The 19656-nt window shown below is 38.6% G+C and overlaps 1 protein-coding gene across 3 annotated transcripts in view; it reads right to left on the bottom strand.

The window, feature by feature from the left end:
* Positions 1-10354: 10354 nt before the first annotated feature.
* nf1a (neurofibromin 1a) overlaps positions 10355-19656 on the bottom strand; it is a 405866-nt gene continuing 396564 nt past the window's right edge. For all 3 annotated transcript variants that reach the window (XM_039756663.1, XM_039756665.1, XM_039756666.1), the window contains one exon: positions 10355-14579. In XM_039756663.1, the coding sequence (XP_039612597.1) occupies positions 14437-14579 (143 nt within the window). In that variant the 3' untranslated portion in view covers positions 10355-14436. The remainder of the gene's footprint in view (positions 14580-19656) is intronic.

Below are 19656 nucleotides of genomic sequence, written 5' to 3'. Positions count from 1 at the left end.
TGCACAGTCTCAAGGGCATGGAGGAGATTCTAGGAGACAAGCAGTTACTCTAGGAGAGCTGGAGAGGGCCATAGAAGGTCCATAACCCATCAGCAGGACCAGTATCTGCTCCTTTGGGCAAGGAGGAACAGGATGAGCACTGCCTGAGCCCTACAAAATGACCTCCAGCAGGCCACTGGTGTGAATGTCTCTGACCAAACAACCAGAAAGACTTCATGAGGGTGACCCAAGGGCCCCATGTCCTCTAATGGGCCCTGAGCTCACTGCCCAGCAGCATGCAGCTCAATTGGCATTCGCCATAGAATACCAGAATTGGCAGATGCACCACTGGTGCCCTGTGCTTTTTACAGATGAGAGCAGGTTCACCCTGAGCACGTGACAGAAGTGAAAGGGTCTGGAGAAGCCATGGAGAACATTATGCTGCCTGTAACATCATTCAGCATGAGCAGTTTGGTGGTGGGTTAATGATTGTCTGGGGAGGCATATCCATGGAGGGTCACACAGACCGCTACAGGCTTGACAAAGGCACCTTGGCTGCCATTAGGTATCAAGATGAAATCCTTGGACCCATTGTCAGACCCTATGCTGGTACAGTGGCTCCTGGTGCACAACAATTCCTGGCCTCATGTGGTGAGAGTATGCAGGCAGTTCCTGGAGGATGAAGGAATTGATACCATTGACTGGCCACCACACTTTCCTGACCTAAATCCAATAGAACACCTCTGGGACATTATGTTTTGGTCCATCCAATGCCACCAGGTTGCACCTCAGACTGTCCAGGAGCTCAGTGATGCACTGGTCCAGATCTGAGAGGAGAGCCCCACAACACCATCTGTCATCTCATTAGAAGCATGCACCGATGTTGTCAGGCATGTATACAAGAACACAGGGGCCATACAAAGTGCTGCGTACAATTTTGAGTTGCTGCAATTAAATTTTGGCAAAATGGACTAGCCTGCCACATAATTTTTCACTCTGATTTTTGGGCGTCTTTGAATTCAGGGCTCTGTAGGTTGATCATTTTCATTTCCATCAAACGATGTGGCATCCTTTCGCTCCCAACACATTACCCAGTCTATATCAGTATAGATATCCAGGAGGATTTCTTTTTCCCATTGAGATCTGATGTGTTTTCAAAGTGTTCCTTTAATTTTTTGAGCAGTTTTATATATATATATATATATATAATTTTTAATGTAGGTAGATCATTTTGACCTGGTCATTTTAAAAGTAGCTTGCAAGCCGAAAATGTGTGGGCATCCCTGTGCTACACTAATGTGCCACCCTCCGCTTTATTACCAGCTGCGAAGCTTTGTGCCCAGTGAAGTCTCCCTCACATCGAACAACATGGCAAGGGGGTATATTTGTAGTACTGGAGTGTGGAAAAGTAAAGATTCTTTCCGGAACTGAAAATACAGATATTCTGGTGCCATACTGTTTTATAAACTGTTTTTTTTTGGTACTTTCCTAAAAGAGATTAATGAATACACAGATCCATGAGTGAATGACAAAGCCTAAAAAGTTACTGAATGTGTCCACTTTTAAACAGCAATTTGAGAACACATTCTTTCCGTGTTATGTGGGGTATAAAATCTGTACATTTTGATTTATATTTTAATTATATTTTGTTCAAGACAAACCAACAGATGAATTTAAACACAAGACACATCAAAGCATATCTTCTTCCCAGTTGTACCTCACTTATATAGCAGGTGTTCAAGCGGAAGAGGAAGACATGGCAATGCGTCAGGATATCAAATACTTTATAACCTGAGAAAGGATAGGCATCTGGGACAGTAAGATGCTAAATGGGTTTACAACCTGGGAAAGGAAGATATGCCAGTAGGTACTAAGCAACATTAAAAAAAAAGCTTTATTTTTGGGAAAACTGACAAGTGAATACATTCATCATATTGAAAGCCAGCCAATCAGAATATCTAACAATCACATCTTGCAAACACCCCCGGTAGAATTTTATAATAAATATGCCTCGTCTGAAGAACGACATAGGAGGGAGGAAGAAGAAGAGACGAAGATGTCAGGAGAAGAGAACAGAGCGACGTCGGAAGAGGGCGCTGGCAAAATGCGGCCGTTTCCATCTGATCATCAGAAAAGCATCTCATGAACAACTACGAGTGCTAGATCACAAGCCGCCTTGTCATCTTTACTTTTTTGTAAGCTTTTTCTAAAGACTATATATATATCCAGACTTTACTATCAGTCCTATTTTCTATTATTCTTTGTTTTACTGGTAATATTATTCCTGTAATAAATACCATGCTGCTTTTAACTTTCTATGCTTTGTCTTAATGTCTATAGAGTGTTTGAAATAATACGTTAAATTTCTTTGAGCACCTGGTGCAGCCGGAGGTTTGCCATACGCTCTGTGCTGCAAGGTTTATTAAGGCTGCGAGTGAGAGCGCCACCCAATAGTGGGGAACAGTATGTAAAGTAAGGCGTACTTGACCGATAAATGGCCTATAGTCAAGGATGCTGAGCCTTTGTATGTTTAAATGTATTACTGGAGACCAAAAGTAATATTTAGGTCTGAGATATCTGTAAAACAAGTGTATTCTTAGAACTATTTTTTTCTTGAGGTAAGACTACATTTCCTGTTTGCTTGTCTGCTCACAGCCTCCGTTGGGGTTGCCATAGATGCACCAACAACAAGCCCCCAGCATCAAGATATGGTCTGCATTCAATCTTACTTTTGCTACTACAATCCTGTTTTCTTTTCACCATTTTATGTTCTGCCATGGCTTGTAATAACAGACAGATAAATGCTCACATCATATGATTATTTTTTCCTAAATGGCATTTACTTTTCTGTGTTATTATTTTACAAAACCTACAGATCAAGATTCGTGCCAAGTGGTAGCACAGTAAAAAGAACACTTTCATTGTACTTTGTACAAATAACAATAAAACTAAAGTGCACTCATTACACTGCACTGTATTTTAATAAAAGCCTTAGATTTTTAAATGAGGAATGAGCCTCTTATATACATGAGTGTGAAATGGGGTGCCCAACTGTGGACTGGCACCCCACCCAGAGTTGGATTCTGCTTTATGTTTGAAGCTCCCAGAGTGTATTACTGCAATATGTTCTCACACACAACATGGCTCTCTTCTGGCTCCAGGGTCCTGACTCCAAGATGGCCTGGTCTCTGTTTGTGCAAGTTTTGTCTATTCTATCTACATATTCTGTCTTTTTTTTTTGAGGTACATCATTTTCATCACTCATCCCAAAGAAGACATTAATCAGAACCCGTATGCGTGTGTGTTGGAGTTTGTGTGAACGTGTCCAGCAGAAGCCCTGCTGAGTGAAGACAACATACCAGTGAGTGGATAACAAAGATGCCTTATTAGCCCCTCCATGTATATGTGTGGGTGTGTGAAAAGAAACCCCCCATGATGAAGACATATTCCATCCAAAGCTGTGACTAGTGCTGATGTTTGTTTAGCAGCTGACTTTATCCAAGGAAACTCAGAAAGGTTCATCATTAAACATTACACTTGAAAGAACAAATCTTAAGCAGTTCCAACGCATTCTGAAGAAGGTCTCCAAAGGACATCTACACATAGCTAGTCTAGACACAGTTGAAATGGTTTCTGCTAAGCTTCGTCTACATCTTTGGAGCAAGAACTATGGAACAGCATACATTTATGGCCAGGTTGGAGAAAAGGGAGAGTGGGTAGGCCAACGCAGTATGTTTTGTTCCCAGAGGGGCATATGGAGGAACAACACATTGCAGATAATGTGGAGGAGAGCCAAGCAGAGACCTGCAAGTCAGGACTAGTGTTATGCACTGCATTTTACAGGAGAGAGCATAGAGGTTTATAATGTGGATGCAGAAGGACAGTGCATTGGTCTGGTAGCAGCATTGTAGATGAGTTGGGGAGGTCGCATAGATGTCACCAGAAACCCTTCTAGGAGGAGTGCACAACAGTCAACATGGGGAGAACAAGAGCCAACACAAGAGGGAGGCCATGTGACACTGGTGATGACAAAGGGTCAGCGTTCATGGCCATTGAGAAGTGAAGAAATCTGGCGGTTAAAGGAAGGAATCATCTGAGCGAGTCTGAGGTTCCTCATTAGTAGGTGGCACTGCTGAGTTTAGACTTTGGAGAGTTTTCCCATGGACCACATTGGATTCATGCCCTTCTGTTCTCAGTTTTTTTCTCTCTTCTTTCTAAATACTTGGTCCAAATAGCTTTCTTGGTTAACAGCTATGGGTACTAATGCTGCAGATTAATTGCTTGATTGTATTATTTGCATCTCACTGCTAATTGGCTGCTGGTTAAAAAAAAAGTTATTGGAAAGAAAACTCGGAATTATAAGAAGCAAATCAAATGACACAGTTGTAACTGCCAAAAGCTTATTCTGAATTTCATTGAAAGGTAACATTTCACCATTAGTGTTTTGTGAGAATGAGAGACACTTGAGTGGAATTCCACCCTTCTGCGTCAACGTAACTGGGCCAGACTTTAGCGTCTACGCCTTGCCTCCAGTCACTTGTGTATTACATTGCTGCATTTAGCTGAACAGTAGAAGTTGCTGCTTGTAATACCAGCAACACGTTGGATGTCTGCTTCTACCACAGAGGTGGGTGGAATGTGGGGTGGAGGTACAACACAATTCCTAAGCAGAAACACGGTGCTCCAACATGGAGTCACATCAGTGCCACTTTCTGTGTTACCTTTCTCAGCTTTTTCTTTTCCAGCCACGTTGAACATTTCTGGGCTTTCACTCATTTTCCAAAGCACAGCTTGATTTCATCAGAGACGAAAATTAGGTGGCCTGCTATGAGCTGCTTTCTGCCTTTATTCTTTTGTTTCTGACTTGGCATACAAGCTTGAAAAGTGAAAGAAATATCTACTATATAATAAAACACATACGCATGGGAGGCAGCTAAAGGGCTCAAAAGACAGTAATTCCATGCTGGACCTACGGGTGGCAGAGGGCACTGATCCGTTCTCTTTTTCCTTTGCAGACCTACCACGGGAAATTCTGCCTGGGCCTGATGACCTCACTTCCGGTTCCTGTCCAGATGACATCATCTTCCATGTCCAGCTTTAAAACTGCCGTGTTTTTCTGTTAGCTCAGTTGTCTTTGACTCAAGTCTGTAAAGAGCTGTTTCTCAGATTTAGCTGCTTCTTCTTCCAAACCAATTTTCATGTATACAGAGTGGCAGCCCCAAACCTTTTTGTGATGACTTTTGCACCATTTCAAACTGTCCAGTCCTTCAGAGACATCTAATTGGTTCATTTGGCTTTGGTGACATGACAAAAGAGTAAATGCGAGTGGGAGAAGCACAAGTAAGACTAACGGCACACACTAACAGAACGGGATTCAAAGATGGAAAGTACAAAACCGGACAGGAGATGAGTAAGGCGCCTATAAAATAATGAGTCTGAAAAGCAGGCTTTACCGGAACACACTCAAAAAAAGGAGTGCCTGTGAAGGTGTTCAGACACAGATGAATACAGAGGAGAGGTGCTGAAATTACACGTATGACAAGAGATAAATTATAAATGATAAATTATTCTATTTCCTCCGTTTGACAGGTAGCATGGCTAGTATTCTGTAAAACAGTCAGGCAAAGTCACGAAAAAAGTTGGGGTCCTGCCTTGTGAATCCTGCAATTAAACAGTTGGGGGGGAAAAAAAAGTGAGCAGGCAGAAAAATGGAACAATTGTTCTTCCTCCATTATAGAATTGTTCTTGAGTATCCAAGTTCTTTCTAGGATGTCTGTGGATCAAATGATGCTGGGGTGTCTTGATAACTCTGGAAGCAGAAAGTAGGAGCTGGGAGGGATCAGGAGTGAAGTCACTTGTTGTAGGCTAGGGCTTTTGCTTGCCGAGGAATGGAGATGCTAATACAGAGGCACTGGAACCCCAGTCTCCTTCCCCCTTAAGGCACTCAGCAGACTTGTGTGTGTGTGTGAGACACAAACCAACCCTCCTGGCCCCTCTGGTCTGTCCCGAGGGAGTGAGCGCTCCTGTGAGGTCATGGATTTCAGGAGAGAGCCCCTTTACACCAGTGCAAATTAATTATATGTGGTTGGAAGTCCAAAAGCCACCGCGTGACATGCAAATTAACATTCTTGCGTGTGGCTATCTACTGGAGCAGTACCTGGTCAGTTTATATCCTAACAGTTAATTCAGTATTTCAAATGGTGGATGGCCCAATCAATGGCTAGGGCTTCTTCCTCCATGGAGCACACCAGTTTTTCTGTTCCAACGGATTCTGACTTTGAAATGACAGGTGACAGTCAGCACCATTGATAACCTCGCTCAATATGGCACTCGGGCTTCTAGGTGTGTTGGCCTGTAGACGGAAAGGTAAAAAAAGTTGGGGTGATCAGTATTGGTGAAGTAGTTGGAGCTTTCGTCAGGTTACCAAATGTCCATTCTGGGTTTTCATTCCTGCTTTCTTGTAAGATCCATAAATGGTGCCGCATGCTCATAAAATTGGCACAGCAATCCTCAATGGTAGCCTGCCAGCCAGAGACACGGGTTCACTTGCCTTTTAGTTTTGATATTGGTTATCTATAGCGCAACTTGACTTTGACCTAATAAATATTTACTCTCAATTAAATCAAAAAAATATTTTTGGGGTTAATAAGCCCACCTCATTTTGGGACCTGTAAGACAGCTGGTAGATGGCATATAGTAGATGTTCTTCCCAGGTGCTGGGATATATAATAAAGTCATTGAGGTGGGCTGTGCTATAAGTACAGTGGGGCTCAAGCAGTCTGGCCATCAGACTCTGGAAGAGTGGACTCTGTCCACTGGAGCTACGACTATCTGCTGGTATCCTTTGGTCAGATCTATTATACATAGGAAACAAGTCTTACTGTTAGACTCTCCTTAAGATACTCAACCCTTGGCATGAGGTAGGAATCGAAAATGTAACCAGTAGGAACTCAACTAAAGTCTAAATAAATCTATATCAGTAGTATATATGTATAAGAATCTAGGAAACTAGCGTTCCTTTCATTAAAGGAGAATGAATACTTTTGTGAAGTTTCTAGCATGAGAGACAGAGAAGCCACCGATACCCTTGCACAGGCGCAAATACACAGAGAGACAGAGAAGAACAAAAGGTGTGCATTGCGATAAAGACACATGCGACAACGCAGCTTTCGATAGTCAGGATTTAAACAGACCAGAATCATCGATGAGGGTCCTTTAAAAGAAACTAAGGAAAAAGAGGTTAGAAACTGAACAAACGGAGGATAGAAACTGATGTCTGGTGAGTGTGACGTTATTTAACAAAAATATACAGTTGAGCACTTCGAAGTAGGGCAGTAGTTAAAAGAATAAATGGCGCATCGCACAGTAAACTAAGTGAGGCTGGGTATGTGTGCTGTGGAAAGCAAAAAAAAAAAAAATAAAAAAGTTAAAAACACAAAACAGCCAGACAGTGGACAACGAAAAATATCTGTGCATAAAAGGAATGCCTATTCATGGTTTAATAGTTGAAATAAATTCCGTGAAGATTTTATATTTTACTGTAATTCTAAGTACTAGGTTGTTGTACCGTATTAGCCATTATGAATGTAGAGAAAAGCCAAGCAAAATGACACCTTTTCTTGGCTAACTAAAAAGATTACAATATGCAAGCTTTTGAGGCAACTCAGGCCCCTTCTTCAGGCAAGATGTAGTTAGCCAAGAAAAGGTGTCATTTTGCTTGGCTTTTCTCTACTGTAATTTTAAGAGATAGCTTTACTTTCTGTGTATACAGTCCGTTTCTTTTTCTGCCAATTTACGAGTGGCGAGCTGACAGAAGACGCTACTAGAGGACCTGTGGACAAACAGGACTGATTTTTGGAAGATATGCTTTTTCTTTGTTGAAACGGGGACCCCAATAAGTGGGCATGTTATAGTAATTTAAGCAAGGCTAGAGAAATGGAACACTAAAAGGGACTCTTATTTTGATCCTGCACTTTGGTTTTGAATTAACTGGATTTAATATTGAGAGAGAGAAAAAAAATAATACATTTGTTAGAAACATTGGTTGAAAAGTTTGGCTCAATTGACTCTTATATATATTAATTGAATGCTTTGTGTAAATAGTTATTGCGTAATATATTTATACATTGTATTTTTTCCTAGTAACAAATGTATTGGAAATTACAAGCCAGTTGTGTATTATTATTATTATTAAAGGGCTTGAAAGAGGGTAATTCCATGCCTGGCCAGGGAGTGGCAGTGTGCACTAAGCCTTTCTCTCTTTCTTCTGCAGACCACCTAAGGGAAATTCTGCCTGGGCCCGATGACATTCCTTCCAGTTCCGGGGAGGATGATGTCACTTCTGCCACCCAGCTTTAAAAATGCCATTTTGTTAGCCATACCTCAGTTCTGTTTTGGACTCAACTCTGTAAGGAGTTATTGATGACTTTTTTGCTCTTTTTCTCCACCCAATCTTCAAGTATACAGGGTGGCTACCCCAAACCTTTTTCTGGAACAAAAACGGGCCTGATGTTTAAAATGGCAGAGTCAGATAGTTGGTGTAGTGAATACTAACAGACCCCTGGGCCTGAATGGGCATATACAGGTACTTACTGAATCAATCACTGGCTGGTGGCTAGCTTGATGGCATCCACCCCCAAAGGCACCTGTGTCAATCACAATTACAGAGCTAGAGCCCACCATGCCAATCCACCACAGGGCAACTGCAGCTGTCACCTTGTTGGCGTGCTGGTGAATGTAAAGATGAAGTGCAGCTTGAAATGATACAAAGTGTAAAGCTAGGGAGATGGGTGGCTGTGCGCTGCACCAAGGAGACTAGAATGAGACCGGGGGAGCTATCCGTTATCGACTTCGGTACCAGTACTGAAGTCAAAATTTAAGAACCAATCCAACACAAGTTACCACATCCAATGAAGAAAAAAATCTCTACTATTTAAAAGGTCAGCTGAAAGAAAAAACAGAAGTTAGACATGACAATACTTCCATAACAAATTACGGAAAAATACAATTCACAACACAGTCTTTGTTTTCTTGTGAATTTTTTGATTTCTCAATAAATCCTTAAATATTTAAGGACCTTTGCTTTGTGTGCATGGCCCAGATGTTTTCACTTTTTTTCCCCTCTTAGTTATGTGTAGAGCTTTAAGCCTTTGCTCAACTTTCGGGCCTGTGACAGGATGCAAGCCTGCCCCTTGGGTTTGGGGCTTGAAGTGGTCTCTTGTGGTGCAGACCTATGGTGGAGGCTTGTCCCCCTTTTTGAAAATGACTGGCAACCTCCTTTACAAAAATATCTCTGGCTCTGTGATTATGAAATCCATACCAGAATGGTTCTCTCTTAATATTTTCAGAAAGCTGATGAAGTTTTAATGCCTCGTTCAATTCATAAAACTTTGTTTTGCTCAATGCCTTTCACAGTTCACATCATCACTGGGTATTCACTCACAAGGAGAAGATTAATTTGCTTTGCTATCTAAATTCATCCTTTTCTGTAATCAATGTTTTGTTTCCAAAGTTTTAGCCTTTCTGCGTTACATTAACTGACCATTCTCAGTTGGGAGTGTGGGGTTGTGTGAGCACCCTGTGATGAACTGGAGCACCTAATCTGGCTTACAGGGGCTCAGAAAATGATTTCAATGGGTCGAATTTAAGAATGAACTTCATTGTAACATTGACGGCTTAGAAGACCACATACTAAATTGGAGACATTTACTTCATTACAAGCAGTACAAAAAAAAAAATCTCAGGAGGGTTACACTCTTTGACCCATACAAGTATCTAATAAAATCTGAGGCTCTGGCAACCTCAAGAAATTCTCAGCTCTACAAAGACAATTCTTCATTTCATATTAACTACTACCAAGACAGCCAATCGACAATGAGTCGATGAATGAGTGAGTACTGAAGTTAGGGTGCTCCTTTTTTCTCAGTGTATTTGTCACCTTGTACCTACTTTGTCCCACAATGAGTAAGATTTGGAAATACTTAAACATGTAAAGAACCAACATGATAGGGGAGGAGAAGGTCAAAGACCATACCTGGAACTCTTCTGTCAAGAGAAACATCCGAACTGGGAAAAGATTTGCTTCAAGAGTTCAAACTGGATTGCACAAAAGCAGTATAAGCATCTTGACAAGATCCTGAGGATGGTGGGTTAGGAATTCTGAGAGATGAAGAGCTATAATGTCAGTGTTGCTCTCATAAAATGGACATTTTTAAATCATCCACACTACGAAGTCGCATGATACCTCCAAGAACTACAATTTAATTGTTTGAACATGGGATTCTGGGGAAGAATACCACCTCAGGCCAACCAGAGACATGTCTCTGATTTTGAAATCTTGCTAAAGCCTCACACAAGCACACAAATAACCAGGAAACTGGTTCAATGTACATTTTACTTCCAAAAAATGGAATACATACATTAGGGGAGAGAACACCTTGAACAATGATTTCTACAATGTTACCTCTATGGATAACAAACTGGATCAGAGCTGAACAGCAGTTTGGTGTTCTGCCGGCATATACCTATTGTAGAAGTAGCAGGATGGCATTTTGAATGTAACAGGCCCAAAGCGGGACCAGTCAATATATTATACACAGGATAGGTTTATAATACACAGCGATTTTTCCTTTATTTGTATTATAAATGATGTATAATGTAGTGGAAGGGAAAGAGAAAGTTAACAATACTAACACTTGAATAATTCAATTTGTATGTTATACATGTACAGCAACTAACTGCTTTACAAAAAAGCAAAATAATACAAGATATCATCACATGTATTTACAGTGTAGTAAATATACCTTTCTGTCAAATTTTACACAAAAAAATATTTACAAAGATGAACATACTGCATAAAAAAAACAAACAAAAAAAAAACAGTGTGGCCATCGCTCAGATCCGACTCCTTGTGGTAAAGTCTGTTTGCATAACCTCAAGTAAGACATGCCAAGTGAGTTCAGTAAAACTTGGGAGCAAAATGTTAGGCTGCAGTCAGGAATAGTGCAACACGAGACACAGCTTCACAGGCCTCTCAGTACGTGCCACTTGGTTGGCTAATCTACTCTTTCACAATATGGAGAAGACAAAAAGGAGGGAAAAAAGAACAAATGTTGTGGGTGAAATGGCCATGTCTCCTTCTTGGCGTTACACAACAATACTGCATTTAAAATTACAAAAATAAAATAGAGACTGATATGAAAAGGCTGCTGCTCACGCCAAACTACTGCATGTAGTGAGTCCAGCAAAAAAGTCCAAAAACCAGTGATGGCCAAGAGCTGTGGATTTACTAAAGTGCCTACTGCCCTATGAAAGACCCTGATGTTCCCTTCCGATGAACCCCCCACCCCCCACCCCCACCTCAAGCCGAGTTTCCAGGACACATTGATCTTAAGTCCACGGCTGAGACTTTGGTCCAGGTTCAAAAAACACACACAGGGCCAAGTGGTGTCCTGCTCCTTTAGCACAGCAATAAGACTCAAGCAGTGTGCTTGCAGTTTGCAAAGTTTGGGTCCAAACTGGTTATTCGTACTTACTTCTACCAGACTTTTACCGGCATTGCCATCCTACATGGCTTTTTTTCACCTTGGTGCCAAAATTCTTAAATAACACTGAGTCTAAGAAGTTTCAAACGATGCTCTCCATCTTCTAAGGAAGCTAGGTACCCTGATTTTAAAGATTTATTTATTTACTTCTGATTATTCAAGTTTATAGATAGATAGATAGATAGATAGATAGATAGATAGATAGATAGATGTATATAAAAATATTTAGCAGACCTCCTTTTTGTACAATTCAAGTAGGAATTTACTTCAAATACTTTAAAAATTCACAAGTCCGTTGAGTATCTGCTTTCCTTATAAAAAGCTTCATGAAATTCTCTCTCCAGTGGGTCACTTTTCAAATGACACTTGTGGAGGAACAATTCTTCATCTCAAACAGACACCTTGATGGGCAAACAGGAACAAATGCAAAACCCAAAGCCTTCCTCCAACATCATCCCTCAAAGATTGTGTTACACTACAAGCCGTGACTTCCTATATCCAGATCAAGACTCACGTCTGCCAAGTGCTCTGAGTTTGTTAACTGTAGCAAACATGAATTGGTTTGAACACTAGACATGTTTATTAAAAAATAAATAAATAAAAATATGCACTTAGTAATTTGTACCTTAAAAATTTGGACCTTTGGTGAATATTACACTCACAATCCTGACAAACTGTTCGACATCTTTTGACCAAATTAAAATGGGCAACAGTACAAGTAGGCCATCAGTTTGTCCATCACCTTCTCCCCCTCCTTTATACTATCTAATGACCACCCAGTTTGACCGAGTTACCACTGGTGTCTGACACCAGTGTTGAAGAAGATTATTCCAAATCCAGCGATTATTCAAAACTTTTCATTTATTCAGTAAGTGTAGCACGCTCAAAATGAGCATGATTACCAAGTCATTGCTTGAAATTATCAGCTATCTAAAATGAACAAAAATACAAAATCCTGGTGCCACTTAAATAAAGTGAAGGTTTTAAGGTAATTGGAGTTCAGTACATTCCCTGCAATAAAACTGCATGCTCCAGTGAGTGCTTGATGAAAAGCATGAAGAAAAGGTCTGACTTAAGGCTTTCGTGTCTCTCTCTGTTCATCCTGGACTAACTTTATGCAGTTGTTGAGTTTTTCATTTCAGAATCCAACACATGCAGCTCTTTAATAGTTAAGCATTCTGTCATAGGAGCACCCCTACCCAAAAAAAAGTTCAAGGAGCTACAAAGTCACAACTATTATTATTCTTATTCTGCCATCTAAGTTTTAGGCTTCCATTCGAGGAGAGTAGAACAATGGTGATCGTTTTCCAGAGATTACAAACAGGAGATGAAGAAGCTATTCGAACAGCCACTAGCAAAACTTCATTAACAAAAAGAAGTAAAAAATCACGTACTGTGACCTTCTAGTTCAACTGCTAAAACTGGTCCAGCAGTCATTGTGCCAAGATACACAATACTCAGAAAGGGCATCTGTAATGCTGTGAAGAATTTTGGCAAATTGATTTGCATATCAGGCTTGCATCATTTTCTTTCTGTGTTCTGTAAACAAACTGAAAACTTCCAGTCGACAAAATACAAGCATTTCTATTTACAAGATCAAGTAATAATCTAGTGTCAGTTCATTTTGAAAAATAAAATAAGATGCACAACGATATTTTAAAGGGGATCTGTTTTCTGACTAATACTAATAAGGCTGGAGATAACTGTTTTTGCCCACTTTAAAGCAGATCAGAAGCATCCACCGGTTACATCTTATGTGCCCAAAATGAGCAGCTTTGCAAGATGAAGAGATTGCTTTCCACTGCCGGCTTATAGTGACAGTGAGCCAATTCATACGATATTAATTGTTTATAACAGAGCATGCCAGGAGATAAAATAAGATAAATCCCAGAATCCACCTCCTCTTTTTTCCAACAAACTTTTTACAAAGTAAGCGGAAATAGTTACTTTTAAGTACATTTATTAAATTTTTTTTCTTTCATTGTGGACATAAACAATGTAAAAATATAGCTATAATGTCTGGAATATACTGCATTTATATATGACAAAACACCAAGGTGGAGTATAATAATGCCTGCTTTAGCAAAACACAATACAAATAAATTGGGTCCTGCTAGTCAGGATGATATCTTAAAAGAAGACAGCCTGGCAAACTTGAGGCAAAGGCCATGGATACAAGGCAGGCATGGTGTCTTGGCATTATTTAAAATGATGTTAGTGTTTTTAAACCAAGGTTATGAAAATAAAATATCAATTTGCTTTCTGCACACCAGACCAACATCCATTTGCTGTAAAGTGAATGGGTAAGATGGGGCATGAATAGACTGCATTACATCCCTTAAAATTGCAGATCATATATGCTTACATTAGTGTCTCATTTCAGTACCACATTAGCTACATGTTTACCAGGCCCATGGGGCTCCTTCCTTTTTCTTCTGTCTACAGCTACTGTGCAGCAAGTGACCGGAAAACATGATGCACCAGCTGTGCTACTTAAGGTTGATAAACAAGAAAATCCACTTAAGTGTGGATTTGAGAAAAGTGTGCAAATAATTCCCGGTAACACTTTTCAATACAAAAGGCAAACAAGAGAGATGGAGAGATAAACTACCACAAAACCTCTGTTTCTTTTACCCACCGAAAACACTTACACTTCAGGGTTTAGAGGCTGTTGTGTCCATAATTCTCCTACCAACTAAATCAACTGTCTTAGAATGTATCAGAAACAGTGACTGGCATTGTTTTATGATACATTTGCTATTAATTATTTAAAAAAAAATAAAATTAACTTCCGATAGTTCTTCTGTAATGTTGATCGTCAGGCAATGGGGCTGACTTCATAGAGGAAAAAAGATAAGTGCAGCATTCTTGCTGGTTCAGATTCCTTGCAAAGCAAAAGCACCACAGACTGCCATCACACAATCTTCTTCACACTTGGACGCTTGAAGCTTCCTGCACTTCTCTGCTTCTGCACCTGGCTTGCTGATCCGTGGCGTGTCCTCCCACTGTTAGAGTGCACCGTCGTCGGTGAAAGCTCTACATTTTCCTTGTCAATTCCTATTGCAGAGTGGGAAGAAATCAAACAACACAACAATCAACAAGACTCACAAATAAGAAGAAAAATACATTTATGTTCTATAGTGAACCAATTTTTAAAAATACCTAGCCTTTTCTTATATTTTAAAATTGGAGTATTGGGAGTCAGATCCAATTGTGTAAAAAAAAAAAAAACATTAAGATTTCCTTTCTATTTTCTACACAACACTAAATCTAAACTGAGTATGTGGCACTACTTTTTTTTTTTATCAAAGCGTTATACATTTCCAAGAGTCAAGGCCACCTGCATGTTGATATTATGTTCACAATATTAGTCAGCTCTCAGTTTTATGCACTATCTGGTGTGTGTGTGGTGTGCACACATGATATAAAAACACTGAGAAAATGAAAAGTGCAGATGATGACATGGAGATAAACCATGATGAAGCTAAATTAAGCACCACAAACCTGTTATCAGATTTTATAGCACATTATGAGTCACTTCTTCTAAGGATGTAATAATAACAGAACAATTGAGGACAACACTTTTGAGTGAGTAAAAGTAATTAGTAACTTTCACTGTTTCTTCTTGATGGACATTTATTCAAGTAGGTAATATGATGAGGTTGTAATCTGTAGCAATTTTAAATAAACTTTGAATTGTTTTTAATTATCACTATACCACTAACGAACACCGCTGCTGGTGCAATATTATGTCAAAGAATCTGTGATAAATTCTACTTTACTTTTGTTGTCAGAAGCATGCCTCAGAATGCAGAATGTGCATTTTCTTAAATCAGAACGTTTATTGCTTAAAAGTGGATGTATTTGGTAAGCTTCATGGCTTCTGTTTTCATGTTTGGACTTGGGCCCAATCACCCTCATTTTAGGCTAGGTATTTTTTAAAATTTACAAATGCCTCACGTTAGAACACAATTACATGATGTATGATGTAAACAAATATCATATATTGCGAAGAAATAACTCCGACTTGAAAAATACCAAAATAATCCTTTAATGTGAATAAGAGCTTTGTGTAACTAATCAGTGCCACCACTACAACCCGTAAACAAACAATAAATGAATTATTAACAAGATTCCATACAAGTGTACAAATCTAACACTTGATACCAGAAATATCCTTTTATAGTGAGACACCAAATTTAATTAAATGGTACATTTGTAAATGGAAAGAAAATTAATAGAGACAGAAGGAAAACAAAAGCAGTACCACCTACTAAATAAATGCAGAATTAGTTTTAGACAAGATATAACAGAGTAACTAAAGTAAAATGATGGAATGAGATTTTCATCCATATGGTATTTAAGAGAGATTTTTTTTTCTCTTACCTATTGTTTCATATTTTTCTAATTTAAGTATGTTAATTTAAGCAATGCATTTCCCATTGTGCACTTACATAATTTACACTGACCTTGGAACAAATGAAGTAAATATGTGAAAAGAAGCAAAATACAAAACAATTGCACAATCTCACACTGGTCTACATTATAGGTACCGTATACACTTGCATATAAGTCGGGACTTGAAACCCGAAAAATCGATCATAAAATCAGACCCCAACTTAGACCCCCATTCAAAAATACGACACTTAATTTTTTGTTTTAATTTTTTTTTACATCTTCTTGCTTCCTACAGTCTTACACCAATTTCTTAAGACACATCGAATTTTAATGCAGCAGCATAGTTACCAATTTCTTTTGCCAGTTCAACGACTTTTAATTTAAAACTAGCTTCTTATTTTCTTCTGATTGAACGCTCCATCGTGGATAAGGGATGCTCTCACAATAAAGGTGTATGAGGGTGTGAGATACAAAAAATACAAAACAGTGCAAACGTCGCTGTGGATATGGTCACGTAGGCACAATAAATAGAATAAAAAGGCAGTGTGCTTCATGGTTACTCTCTCAGGTGGGCGTTAAGATATAATCTCCTGAACCAATAGCGTGAGTTTTCCGCATTCGACTTATACAACCGATATTATTATTATAACCAGAAATTATACTGTAAACCGACTTATACGCGGGAGAACTTAAACATGAGTATATACTGTAAGTTGAGTTTAATTAAATTATTGTACAATATCCATCCATCATCCAACCTGCTATATCCTAACTACAGGGCCATGAGGGAGTCTGCTGGCGCCAATCCCAGCCAACACAGGGCACAAGGCAGTAAAAACAAACCCCAGGCAGGGAGCCAGCCCACCGCAGGGCGCACACACACCCCCACACACCAAGCACACACTAGGGACAATTTGGAATCGCCAATCCACCTAACCTGCATGTCTTTGGACTGTGGGAAGAAACCGGAGCAGCTGAAGGAAACCCATGCAGACATGGAGAGAACATGCAAACTCCACAGCAAGGGAGGACCCGGTAAACGAACCCGGGTCTCCTAACTGTGAGGCAGCAGCACCCCTTGTACAATATCCAAATAAAAAAAATCAGGAGGGTTCAAATATTAAAATACTGGAGGGTTTTCAGTTTCATTATGTTCACACCAGTCATTTATAATGCCAAAATAAATTCTGTCTATATATGAAACAAGATGATTTGATATAAAAATGAAAGAAATGTGGAAAATGAACAGAAAAATGTTTAAAGTCAAATACAACTGAAAAGCACCAGGGGGCAGTGAAGCAACATGCACTAAGTAATAAATGGTGGACGATAAAACTAAATATATTCTACTGTTTGAGATAATTATATATATATATATATATATATATATATATATATAAATAATACACTTCACTATTAATAGAAACCAAAATGTATATACGGTAGGCTAAAAAATATCAATTCAGTATTCTGTTATCATTTATGTGCATTGTCTTCCCAGGTGCAATCTTTTCTAATTCTCTAAATGCTATAGCTACCTCTCTTTTGACTATTTGAGTCCTCTGAAAACTTAAATAAAATAATGAAATTACTGCTTGTTTAAGCCTAATGTCTAATACAAATGTTGAAAAATGGAAATGTAATGTTTCATCACATAAACTACTACTTGAAGTTACAAGGTGGTCCGTGAAACACTTCTTAGTGTTTTTAAATGAATAAACTGGAGACCACATGCTGTTGCTAAAAATATGATGGGGGTGCAGACATGAAAGAAAAATCAGAAAACTGAAAGTGCAACTTTAACACAGCTGTTCATGAATTAGATAGTTTAAACTCCATGGAGATAATCTTAACAGGTAGAAGAAATGTTGGGAGCACAGGCCTGGCAAAAGTGAGTATTGTTTGGAATATGAAATGAGAATAGCATGTGCAAAACATTCTACAATAGACTGCTTCATTTTTTAAAACACCAAAATTATATGCAGTCATCATGTCTGACTTTACTTAAACATCTTTCAAATGATTTTCTTCTCAAAAATATGTTTTTGTTTGTTTCAAATGTTGAGTTTGAGGACAGTTCAAATAAGTTGTATTTTTGCCTTTGGGTGTGATATTAAAATAGGTCTTAGCTGTCTTTCAGAGGGTGATACTCCCTGAGCACCATACTGATCACTGAATTTACTTACTGCTATCTCTTAGAGCAGATGACCTTTATAAAAAAATATAGATCTGGATAACCTTTACTACATCTCGTTCCTTCTTTACAAATGTGCCCTAGTACAATACCTTCAGTTATAATTATGATCAGTCTACAATTACAGTGAGGGTGAAACTGGACTATTATTTTTGAAATTTAACAAATTCTACCATTGCTCACAAAAAATGTATATTTTCTCAACCACATTTATTTGAAACATTTATTGGAAAATTAAATCACAGTGTTGCCGACAGCAAAATCTTTCTTGCCATTAAATGTAAAATGTCAGCAACCCAGAAGAGACTGGACCATTAAAAACACTGAATTAAATCTGCACACTTTTACCTGAAATACTTTTTTGGAAATGTTTCAATTATTTCCATTATTTGTTATGTTAAAAAAACACATTTACTTAGAAAAATAGAATTTACCAAAAAATGATTTTGCACAAAAACAGTATTATTACATTTCTAGACTGTAATAAGGGTAACCAGATCGGATCACAATTTATTGACCCATTAAAATGATTTTGGCTGCCATGTGTGTCACTTTCTAAAAGGCAACTTAATGTTATTACCAACATTGAAGACAGCTGCATCGAGAGAACATGTCAGTTATCTGTAATAGAATTAGTTCAAGAACATCAGAATGGGACTGGCACATCATTGAAATGTGCAACAAAATTAGATTTTAGTTCACTTCATTGTTCAATGCCTGGAGCTCCTAAAATGCCAGCACCAAAAATGTTTGTGTGTAATCTTAAAATTTAAAAGTGGTACTTGAAGAAAGCAGTAACTGAATGCCAAACAAACAAGTTAAAAATCTGAAAACTTAAAAAAACAAAAAAAGCAAGTTTAAATATTATGACCCTATGTCCAATATTTCCTGAGACTCCCATATATTATCCCCAATTTAGGTCTTCTGACTCATTCATACAAAATCTTCACTGGTTCCGTATTATAAATTTGATTAATTTCTCATTCAAGTATTTTATGCAGATGTTAACTTTGCACGTTATTACATACAGTATCATTGCTGCTTGATTATCAATCACATCAGATTAATTCAAAATAGATGCGTAATCTGACCAATTAGGTGCCCTATGATTGCAAATCTTATGTCTGCAGTGAGCAGCCTAAAAAATAAGAGCTTGCTTTAGTGGTAGCCTTCAGACAGAAAACAACCAGCCTGGCATCTCTAGGTATGAGTAAACCTTTTTAAAATTTTGCTTTTGTTTATTATAGCATAGCTGCCCATGACAGTGTCTACAACAGACTGGTTTCAAGTTTGTTGCGTTTGGCTTGCATGTATAAAGCATCGTATATAGTATAGTAATAACAGTCTACATTGTTTTAGAGGCGGTATTGGACCTTGCTCTAATTCGAAGTGTTAAACATTTGATCATAGCTGACATGAGGAAAAGATAACAGATGTGCATTCTAGAGCAGGCATTATAACAGAAAAATAGAAAATATAAATATTCAAATTATGTTTATGAATCACTATAAGCCAATCCACTGATTTCCAGCACAAAGCTGA

Source organism: Polypterus senegalus, chromosome 6 (assembly GCF_016835505.1).
Source record: "Polypterus senegalus isolate Bchr_013 chromosome 6, ASM1683550v1, whole genome shotgun sequence".
Lineage (NCBI taxonomy): Eukaryota > Metazoa > Chordata > Cladistia > Polypteriformes > Polypteridae > Polypterus > Polypterus senegalus.
This window is presented reverse-complemented; position numbering and strand designations above follow the sequence as displayed.